At 60.1% G+C, this 10,763-nt stretch overlaps 1 protein-coding gene across 1 annotated transcript; it reads right to left on the minus strand.

The window, feature by feature from the left end:
* Positions 1-3,228: 3,228 nt before the first annotated feature.
* LOC142825191 (uncharacterized) lies at positions 3,229-10,249 on the minus strand. The gene is made up of 3 exons (XM_075916991.1): positions 9,938-10,249; positions 6,612-6,739; positions 3,229-4,320 (listed from the first exon to the last, which is right to left on the minus strand). Exons 1-3 carry the CDS (start codon positions 9,972-9,974, stop codon positions 3,853-3,855), a joined length of 633 nt encoding a protein of 210 aa, XP_075773106.1. The 5' UTR covers positions 9,975-10,249; the 3' UTR covers positions 3,229-3,852.
* Positions 10,250-10,763: the final 514 nt, after the last annotated feature.

Raw genomic sequence — 10,763 nt, forward strand, 5'->3', positions numbered from 1 at the left:
CCATCTCCGACTTACATACAGATTCAACTTAAGAACAAACCTACAGTCCCTATCTTGTACGTAACCCGGGGACTGCCTGTACTGTCCCCAACGTGGCGTTTCTATGCACCCGCCGCGTGATCCGGCTGGCCCCGTCCCCGCCCCCGGACACGTGGTGCATGGGCGCTGCCGGCTTCTGGGTGTCCGGCGTACGGGCGTCCCCGCCCCAGGCACACGGCACAGGAGCAGCACCGGCCCCAGACGCATGGCACATGGGCTCTGCCGGCTCCTGAACGCACGGCACAGAAGTGGCGCCGGTCCTGGGCATGAAGCGCATGGGGCTGTTCCAGCCCCGGGCACACGGCGGATGGGTGGCCTCACCCCTAGGTGCGCGGCACCGGCCCCGGGCACGTGGTGTATGGGGCCGACCCCGGGAGTGCGGCGCATGGGTGGTGCCGGCACTGGGCACACGGCGTAGGGGTGGTCCCGCCCCGGGTTCCCGGCACATGATTGGCCCTGCCCCCGGGCGCATGGCAGCCCCGAAAGATTGGGGACCACGGGTCTAGCCCATCCCTGATAGACATTTATCCAACCTGCTCTTAAATATCCCCCGAGATGGAGATTCCACATCTTCCTTGAAATGCGGTGCCCAGAACCGGACACAAGACTCCCACGGAGGCCTGACCAGCGCGGAGCCGAGCGGAAGAACGACTTCTCCTGTCTGGCTCACGACACTCCTGCGAATGCAACATTTAGAAGAGACAAAAATCGTCATGCTTCAGGGCACAGTTCGGGCTCTTCGTGAGCAGGGTCAGGAAGGAATTGCTATAAAGAGTTTATTGGCGGGATCCTCTGAAGCATCTGAGCGTGGTCACTGTAAAAGCCACGCTACCGCTTCTCGGCGCGCCAAATTCCCTCTGGAAACTGTAGCGCGGCATTTTCGGTGACACAAAACTTCCCCCCCAAAACCTCTCCCCCTTTGCCCCCTTAGAAAAACGCCCCCCAAAAGTTTCGCCCTCCCCGTCCTCACAACGGCACGGGTCTACTTTCCAAACCGGATCATCCACCTCGCCCGTGGGCGTGACTTTTAATGAGATCTTTGCCAACAAAACGAACAAGTCGGCGATACAAAAATCGGGACGTCAGGATTACACAGGGTCCAGAGAGCGCACGTCCCCGTGAAAAACACATTTCGATCCATAAATAAAACATTCTTGCGTTCATATTTGAACATATATTAAAAACATTCACATATATATATATATATATTAAAAAAAACACACATTTTTAAATAAATCGTGCCGATACAAAGCTATGTTAAATTAAACCGTTGTGCCTAATAAATACTGAATCGATAAATTATTACAGAGGAAGGCAGGCCGGGTGTTTCAAAGGTCTCTTTTCGGTATATTAAGTATCCGAGGGGTGGCCGTGTTAGTTTGAGTCTGCAAAAGCCACGAGGAGTCCTGTGGCACCGGATAGTCGAACAGAAACGGGGCCCCCAGACTCATCGATTTCATTATGTGCCATGTTTCCCGCCAGAGGGAATGAACAGAATAAGTCATCATTAAACGATCCGTTCGCAGCGTCTGACAGAGGCTCCGGACTCCATTCCCAGCCATCATTGATGGATGGAGCTCTTTTTTTTGAACCCTGTCCACGGCGTGGCCTTCTCCGCATCCTGCAGCGAGGAGTTCCACCGGTTGCCCGCGCGCTGCATGGAATCTGTGGCGCGAAACCAGCCGGGGACGTGGGGATGGGCTCTCGCACAACGTCGGCAGCGGTCATGTGCCGGCGTCGTTGGGAAGGAGAGACGCACACAGCGCACGGTGACTTAGTCGGGATCCTTGACTCACTTCAGTCGGTGCGGCTAGCCCACAGCAAGCTCGCGAGCCGATCTGATTGGACGGGCGTGACGCTGCAATAAAAATCCGCCCGGGGGCAAAAACGAGGAAAATAGCGTCGGATTGAGGTAGACGCTGGACCTTTGTGCATTTAAATCTACCCCGAGCTACGGTAAAGGATCTCACACAATAAAGTCCCAAATCATCCCTACGGACACCAGGAAAAAGGGCTGTTGCCTTGTATCGGGGCTGTCAATTTTTCCTAGCGCCCTGGCTGGTTTTCCAAGCAACCTTTGTAGTGGTTTCGATTGGCCGGCGCTACCGAGGAGTTGTAGTCAACGTGATAACCCCCTTCGGTAGCGGCGCGAACAGGCCCCCGAACTACAGCAACGATGAACGCGTGGCCGATGGCTTTGGTAGCGTGACGGGTTTACAAAACAGAAGAGACACGGAACTTTGCGGGTCTGTGTGTGGGTTTGTGTCTGGGGGTCTGGGGGGGTCTGGGTGTGGGTCTGTGAGTGTGTGTTTCTGTGCGTGGGTCTATGTGTCTGTGTCTGTCTGTGTCTGGGCGTGTCTGTGTCTGTGTCTGTGTGTGTGTGTGCATCTGTCTGAGTCTGTCTCAGTGTTTGTGTGTGGATTTGTGTCTGTGAGTGTGTGTTTCTGTGTGTGTCTGTGTGTCTGTCTGTGTCTGGGAGTGTCTGTGTCTGTGTTTGTGTGTGTGCGTCTGTCTGAGTCTGTCTCTGTGTTTGTGTGTGTGTGTGTGTTTCTGTCTGTGTCTGTGTGTATTTGTGTCTGTGAGTGTGTGTTTCTGTGTGTGTCTGTGTGTCTGTGTCTGGGAGTGTCTGTGTCTGTGTTTGTTTGTGTGTGTGTCTGTGTGTGTTTATGTGTGTCTGTGTCTGCGTGTGCGTCTGTCTCTGTGTTTGTGTGTCTGTCTGTGTGTGTGTCTGTGTGTGGATTTGTGTCTGTGAGTGTGTGTTTCTGTGTGTTTGTGCGTCTATCTGAGTCTGTCTCTGTGTTTGTGTGTGTGTGTGTGTGTGTCTGTGAGTGTGTTTGTGTGTGTCTGTGTGTGTGTCTGTGTGTGGATTTGTGTCTGTGAGTGTGTGTTTCTGTGTGTGGGTCCATGTGTCTGTGTGTCTGTCTGTGTCTGTGAGTGTCTGTCTTTGCGTGTGTCTGTGTCTGTGTGTGTGTGTGTTTATGTGTGTGTGCCTGTGTTTGTGTCTGAGTGTCTGTGTCTGTGTGTTTGCGTGTGTGCGTCTGTGTCTGTCTCTGTGTTTGTGTGTGTGTCCGTGTCTGGGAGTGTGTTTGTGTCTGTGTCTGTGTGTTTGTGTCTGGGAGTGTGTTTGTGTCTGGGAGTGTGTTTGTGTCTGTGTTTGTGTCTGTGTCTGGGAGTGTGTTTGTGTCTGTGTCTGTGTCTGGGAGTGTGTTTGTGTCTGTGTTTGTGTCTGTGTCTGTGTCTGGGAGTGTGTTTGTGTCTGTGTTTGTGTCTGTGTCTGTGTCTGGGAGTGTGTCTGGGAGTGTGTCTGGGAGTGTGTTTGTGTCTGTGTCTGTGTTTGTGTCTGTGTCTGTGTCTAGGAGTGTGTTTGTGTCTGTGTCTGTCTGTCTGTGTGAAATTAACCTCCTCAAAGGGCAATGACGTGTGAAGTCCAGAACGCAATCGGCGTCTCCGCTGAGCCAATCAGAAAGGGGTGCTTTGCCCCCCGATTAGCTCGGCGGCGCCGTCCACACGGTCCCTGCCCCGAGCTGTTGCCCGTCACCCGATTCGCTATTTCCGCGGTACCGCTGCTTCCGGCGGCTCCCCACCCCGCTCCTCCCGCATCCTGCGCGGGGAGTTCCAGCAGTCGCTGCCCCGCGCTGAGGGACCCCCGGACGGGAGAGACCCCGGGGGCAGTCCTTGGCGTGTTCGGCAGCCGTCCCCGGTCGCGCCAATCCGGGATCCCCGGCAGCCGCCCCCACGGAGCGCGCCGGTGCCCCACGGCGGCAGGCGGAGCCGAGCCCCGGCGTTCAGTCTCGTGTTTCCACGGCGGCGCGTTCAGCGGCCGGCAGGCGCCGCGTTTCGCCGGGCGCCCCTCTGGCCTTTCCGCCGCGCCGCCAGCGCCCGCGGGGCCCTCTGTAAGCGCTTGACCAGGGCCTCCAGGAACTGGCTGTAGCTCCGCAGCACCTTACAGCCCTCGATCCGCTGGTGGAAGAGCTTGGGGGCGCCGGGTCCCACCGGGGCGGGGGGCACGGCCCCCTCGAGGGCGCAGGCGACGTTGGACAGCAGCCCGCCCACGGCCGCCTGGGCGCTGTAGAGTGTCTCGTGGAGGGCCGCGCCCGGGGCGCTCAGCACCTGCTGCTGCGTCCCGATGGTCTGCAGGGCGCCCCGGAGGCGCTGCAGCGTGCGGGCCAGGGCCGGCAGGGCCCCCCGCCGCAGGGCCGGCCCGGGGCCCGTGGGGAGCCAGGGGACGGCCTCGTGGCACAGGTGGGAAAACTCGGTCCCGTTCAAGCGCTGCTCCGCCATCTGGAAACCAAAAGAGACGGGATGCAAGGCCAGCCACCACGGGGGAGAGCGGCGGGGTCGGCTGGGCTGCTAAGGGGTCGGCTGGGCCTCTGTGGGGTCGGCTAGGCTGCTACGGGGTCGGCTAGGCCTCTGTGGGGTCGGCTAGGCTGCTAAGGGGTCGGCTAGGCCTCTGTGGGGTCAGCTAGGGTGCTAAGGGGTCGGCTAGGCCTCTGTGGGGTCAGCTAGGCTGCTAAGGGGTCGGCTAGGCCTCTGTGGGGTCGGCTAGGCTGCTAAGGGGTCGGCTAGGCCTCTGTGGGGTCGGCTAGGCTGCTAAGGGGTCGGCTAGGCCTCTGTGGGGTCGGCTAGGCTGCTACGGGGTCGGCTAGGCCTCTGTGGGGTCGGCTAGGCTGCTAAGGGGTCGGCTCAGCCTCTGTGGGGTCGGCTAGGCTGCTAAGGGGTCGGCTCAGCCTCTGTGGGGTCGGCTAGGCTGCTAAGGGGTCGGCTCAGCCTCTGTGGGGTCGGCTAGGCTGCTAAGGGGTCGGCTCAGCCTCTGTAGGGTCGGCTAGGCTGCTAAGGGGTCGGCTCAGCCTCTGTGGGGTCGGCTAGGCTGCTAAGGGGTCGGCTCGGCCTCTGTGGGGTCGGCTAGGCTGCTAAGGGGTCGGCTAGGCCTCTGTGGGGTCGGCTAGGCTGCTAAGGGGTCGGCTAGGCCTCTGTGGGGTCGGCTAGGCTGCTAAGGGGTCGGCTCAGCCTCTGTGGGGTCGGCTAGGCTGCTACGGGGTCGGCTAGGCCTCTGTGGGGTCGGCTAGGCTGCTAAGGGGTCGGCTAGGCCTCTGTGGGGTCGGCTAGGCTGCTAAGGGGTCGGCTTGGCCTCTGTGGGGTCGGCTAGGCTGCTAAGGGGTCGGCTTGGCCTCTGTGGGGTCGGCTAGGCTGCTAAGGGGTCGGCTCAGCCTCTGTGGGGTCGGCTAGGCTGCTAAGGGGTCGGCTAGGCAGCTGCGGAGCGAGCTAAGCCGTTTGTGGGGTCGGCGAGGCCTCTGTGGAGATGGCTAGGGCACTTGTGGGGCTGGCCAGTCTACCGAGAGGTTGGCTAGGCCACTGTGGGGTTAGCTAGGTCGCTGTGGGATCGGCTAGGCCACTTAGGGGTCAGCTAGGTGGCTGTGGGGTCTCCTAGGCCGCTGTGGGGTTGGCTAGGTGGCTGTGGGGTCTCCTAGGCTGCTGTGGGGTCGCCGCCGTTTTATAGGTGGGGAAACTGAGGCACGGCACCAGGCACGGGCCCGCTGAGCGAGCGGATGACAACGCCCGAGCTCCACCCCCCGACGTGGTGGGTCCTAGCTCCGGGCTTGCCACGCCCACCGACAGAAACGGGCGGAGACGATTGCCGCCGTTTTATAGGTGGGGAAACTGAGGCACGGCACCGGGCACCGGCCCACTGAGCGAGCGGATGACAATGCCCGGGCTCCACCCCCCGACGTGGTGGGTCCTAGCTCCGGGCTTGAATTGCGGGTAGGACCGGCGCGGGTGAAAATGCAGCTACTTCTGGGGAGGAGAGTCTCCGTCAGCGTGCGACCCGCCGGCAGGGGAATGGGAGACTGGCTGAGGGCGTGACCCCCAAGCTCCGTGGGGCAGGATCCGGCTCAGAACCTGTCACCCCAGCCCCTCCAACGCTCTGCTGCCCCACCTGCACCTCTGCCCCACCCCCCAATCTCCTGCCCCTCCCGGACCCCAATCCTCTGCCTCCTTCCCCCAAGCGCCCTTCCCGATCTCACACTCCCCCGAGCCCCCTTCTACCCCATATCCTGCCCCTCCTCCACGCCACTCAGGGGAGAGTTGACCCCGGAGCAAATTCTTGGCGTGGCCGGCGCAGAAACGACTCCCCCGCCCCGGTGAGAGTCTCCGAACACGGCCCAGCATGCCTTGGCTCGCTGAGTCACCCGGGTGTGAATTCCCTCCCACGGGGCCGTGGCCCCGAACGAAAACGACTCGCTGCCGGCGAGGTGGACGTGTCAGCCGGGCTACCCCCCCCCCCCGGCCCGCCCACGCGCCTCCGGCGAGTCACGGGGCACCCGCCCGGTCCGCCTGACTATCACGTGGCTTTCCCAGGTCCCCGGCTTTTTGGGGACAGCAGGATTCAAATACCGAACGGCCAGATGCAGCCGGCCCCCCCCCACGCCGCAAGCTACCCAGCCTCGGTTTCCATCGGCGCGTCCGCGGGGCTGTCCCCTTTTCTGCGGTCACCGGCGTGGCTCCGCCGCCCGCCCCACACCTGCGGAGCCCGTTGGCGGCGCGCGGAGTTCGGTGGAAGAGCCGGCGCTTACGTAGAGTGCGAACAGCTCCTTGGCTTGCGCGTCCATGTGCCGGATCTTGGCGCTGATTTTCCCCAGGGGGTCCGGGGGGCATCCGCGGAGGGGGGCCGGGGTTTGGAGGACGAGCCCCTGCGTCACCGCTAGAAAGGAACAGGAAAGCGTCAGCGAGATACGGGAACCCGGATACGGGAGCGAGAAACGGGAACCCGGATACGGGAGCGAGAAACGGGAACCCGGATACGGGAGCGAGAAACGGGAACCCGGATACGGGAGCGAGATACGGGAACCCGGATTGGCGGCCGGGAGAAAGGTGGGAGGCGGAGAGAAAGCCCCACGCAGCGGCGTGGGAGAAGCAGCAGCGGCAGCAAGGGAGGTGGGAAGGAAAAAGTGGAGTGGGGAAACTGAGTCACCACCGCCCCTGCCCCGAAAGGTCTGCCCCTGGAGTCTACCAGTTTCAAAGTCCCTTCAAGAGGTTTCTAGCCCTCCCTCACGAGGTAGGGAACAGCCCCATTGTGCTTCTGGGGTCTCCCTACCACGGTGCCCGTAAGGGGTCCCCCGGATTAATCCTCTATCCGGCCGGTGGGAAGCAAACCGCAGCCATCAAACGGTGTCGCTTTTTCCACTTCTTTTTTCAGAAGAGGCTTTTCCGACATTTCCAAATTGGGGAAAAAAACCCTTTTTCGGAACGTCCCTTCTTCCTCGTCCGACGAGGCTGACGGGGATGCCGGAAAAGCGCCTCTCCGCTTCCGAAAAGAGTTCGGAAGAGGAAAAACGTGTGGCACGGGCGTGAGCGCGCAGGTCACCTCTTTCTCGGCTCCCCCCCCCATGGCCCTCGGTCGGCCGTTTGCTCCTGTTTTCAAGTCTCGAAAAAGGCGTCGCAAGGAGGAAGGCGAAAACGTGTTCCCGTCGGCCTCTGACGCCGGGACGAGAAGCAGCGGGCGTAGCGAGGGAAGTTGAGGCCGGACATTCGGAAAAGCGTCACCTGCTGCAGATGGCGGGCGGGGGGAACCGAGAGACGTTAGCCCAGTTTGGGGGCCTTCCTACCCGTCCGGGTGGTGAAACTCTGGACTAAATTGCCGAGGGAGGTTGCGGAATCGCCGTCACTGGAGATATCCAAGGGTAGGTTGGACAGACGCCTATCAGGGACGATTTAGAAACCGGCGGTTCCCAATGGTCGAGCATCCGGAGCCCTTGTCGAGGAATTAAAATGTCATGGACAACCCCCTTCCCCGTGGGAGAGAAAAAAAGAAAAAAGAGAGCGAGAAGGAGGAAAAAGAGAGAGGGGGGAAAAGAGGACAAAGGAATGAGGTTATATCTACACGGAAAAAGCAGCCCCCTTTTCTCTTCCGGAAAAAGCGGCGCCAATTGGGAACCGCAAATGGTGTCGCTTTTTCCGCTTCTTTTTTCAGAAGAGGCTTTTCCGACATTTCCAAATTGGGGGAAAAGACCCTTTTTCGGAACGTCCCTTCTTCCTCGTCAAACGAGGTTGACGGGGATGCCGAAAAAGCGCCTCTCCGCTTCCGAAAAGATTTCGGAAGAGAAGAAACGTTCTCTGGACGTTCCTTGGTTATTCAACGTCTATCCTCGTGGCAGCCAGGACAAGATGGGAGTCAACTGGGTCTTGAAGGGAACATGGTCTAGAACAGGCGGGAGGGGTGGAGAAGGTGACCCCCGGAGTGCCTTCCAGCCCCGTGCTCCAACACTACCTGAGGTGCCCCTTCTTCCGGCTACGGGAGTCGGAAGAGTTGGACAAAGGATAGCCACCAGAAGGTGGCCGTTGGAAAATCCTAGGATCCTAGAATTGGAAGGGACCTCAAGACGGCATCAAGCCTTCACAGCAGGACCAAGCACCGTCTAGACCATTCCTGGTAGATGTCTACAGAATCATAGAACTGGAAGGGACCTTGAGAGGTCATCAAGTCCAGTCTCCTGCCCTTACGGCAGGACCCAGCACCGTCTCGACCATCCCTGGTAGATGTCTACAGAATCATAGAACTGGAAGGGATCTTGAGAGGTCATCAAGTCTACTCCCCTGCCTTCCCGGCAGGACCAAGCACCGTCTGGACTATCCCTGGTAGATGTCTACAGAATCATAGAACTGGAAGGGATCTTGAGAGGTCATCAAGTCCAGTCTCCTGCCCTTACGGCAGGACCCAGCACCGTCTCGACCATCCCTGGTAGATGTCTACAGAATCATAGAACTGGAAGGGATCTTGAGAGGTCATCAAGTCCAGTCTCCTGCCCTTACGGCAGGACCCAGCACCATCTTGACCATCCCTGGTAGATGTCTACAGAATCATAGAACTGGAAGGGACCTTGAGAGGTCATCAAGTCCAGTCCCCTGCCCTCACGGTAGGACCAAGCACCATCTGGACCATCCCTGGTAGATGTCTACAGAATCATAGAACTGGAAGGGACCTTGAGAGGTCATCAAGTCCAGTCTCCTGCCCTTCCGGCAGGACCAAGCCCCATCCAGACCATCCCTGGTAGATGTCTACACAACCTGCTCTTCAACGCTGATCGCTCATGACCTCCCCCACCCAGCTCATGAAGAACCGCTTGGGTTTCTAGATTCGTAGTCTAGACGCTTTCCTCCCGGCTAGCCGTGCAGGCCAGCTAACTCAGCTGCTAAGAATGCCAGCGTTGCCTCGCTCTTTCCCCTCGCAAGAACGAGCGGTAGCCCCCCGAAATACCGAGCACGCTTTGGGAGCAGCATTGTTGTGTGTTTTAATAACACAAAGTTGCACAGCCCACGAAGGTGCCCTGCATGGTCTGAGCTCCCTCTGGCACCAGACTGTCCGTCTATCGGTCAAACGAAAACCTACAGCTGCCCGGGAACATCTGGAGAACCTCCGAAAGGCTCCAGAACCGTTCCCACCGGCATCTCGGGTTCAGACACCGCTTGGGTTGGTCGTTGCCAACAACTCCGAGGCCAAAAGCAGCCCAAGCGGAGCCAAACCCCCCCCCCCGGAAGTCCCCAAAATGGCCAGCTCTCGCTTTCGAAAGATTTGGCACACGGACCCCGACAGCCAACGGTTTCCGACAGCAAAGTACCGATTTTCACTCTTCGTTTGACTGATTTCCCGTACAAGAGCCGTTCCCACCCACCCCGGTGCCGAGCAGACCAGGTTAGGAGAGTCAGCAAGACGGTGGATGTCAGGCGGCTGGCTCCGTTCCGTTGCTGCTTCGGGGTGACTCACATCCTCCTCCACCGAACGCCGCGCCGCCCGTCCCTCCCTTCCCCCCCCCCCGCGAAAGACGAGCCGGCGCGGGGGGCCGTGCCCGAACGGCCGCGCCGGCGAGCCATTGGCCGAAGGGCCGAAAAGCTCGGCACCTACCTAGGAGCAAACCCAGCGTCTCCACTCGCCACCGCATGCTCGGCGAGACGCGCGTCCGGCGCCGCCGGCTCTGACGCGCGCCGCTGTCTTCCGTCGCGAATGGCCCCGAAATGGGGAAACGCGTCTTCTTTAATAGCCGGATTAGCCAACACCTACCGCAGGAGGTGGCCCAGAGTGACAGAGGGGAAGGGGGAAAAAAAAAAAAAAAACGAAAGAGAGAAGGACGCCGGCAGCTGGGTCTCGCAGAGGAAATGATGCTCCGGGCGAATTCTTCGAATCAGTTCCTTGAAGCCCCACCAGAGTTCCTCTGCAGGGTCACGAAATTTGGTCAGTTTTAAATAGGCAGCCGAAGAGGAACCGGGGCACCTCGGAAGTCCTGTTTTGAGTCAGCAGTGCGGCACCCCACGCCAGATCCTTTCTCTGTGGCGGGACGCCCACCCTGCCGCGGAGAGAAGGGCGCGGTCCTCGCTCTGTCGGCGGACGGCCCGTTTCTCCGGGCCGGGGGCCCCCACGGGACGGCGGTAGGTCCCGAAGCCGGGTGTGCGGCCCCGGGGCGTGTCAAATGTGCCTTCCTTTCCTTCTCTGGGTGGCAGCTAAAAAGCATGGACCCCCGTGCACCCACGCATTGTAGTGACCAGCCCCCCCCGTGGGTCGTGCGAGCATCACCCACCTAGGAGGGCGAGAACACGGGAGTTGGAGAACGTTGGCACGTTGGCTCAGGGAACGGGGCTCCCAGCAGCCGGCGCTCTGTTAAAGTCCTGGCCGTCACCATATCCTGCGGCGAGGAGTTCCGCAAGTCACCGGGTGCAGCCCCAAGAAAGTGTCC

The sequence above is a fragment of the Pelodiscus sinensis genome, unplaced genomic scaffold, assembly GCF_049634645.1.
Source record: "Pelodiscus sinensis isolate JC-2024 unplaced genomic scaffold, ASM4963464v1 ctg67, whole genome shotgun sequence".
NCBI classification, from domain to species: Eukaryota; Metazoa; Chordata; order Testudines; family Trionychidae; genus Pelodiscus; species Pelodiscus sinensis.

Bases quoted from the DNA above. Each gene is read 5' to 3' on its own strand.
- LOC142825191 (XM_075916991.1), bottom strand. From the start codon at position 9,974: ATGCGGTGGCGAGTGGAGACGCTGGGTTTGCTCCTAG. The intron at 6,740-9,937 runs GTAGGTGCCGAG...GTTCCTTTCTAG, and splicing joins GACGCTGGGTTTGCTCCTAG to CGGTGACGCAGGGGCTCGTC. The intron at 4,321-6,611 runs GTAAGCGCCGGC...TTTGGTTTCCAG, and splicing joins AGGAGCTGTTCGCACTCTAC to ATGGCGGAGCAGCGCTTGAA.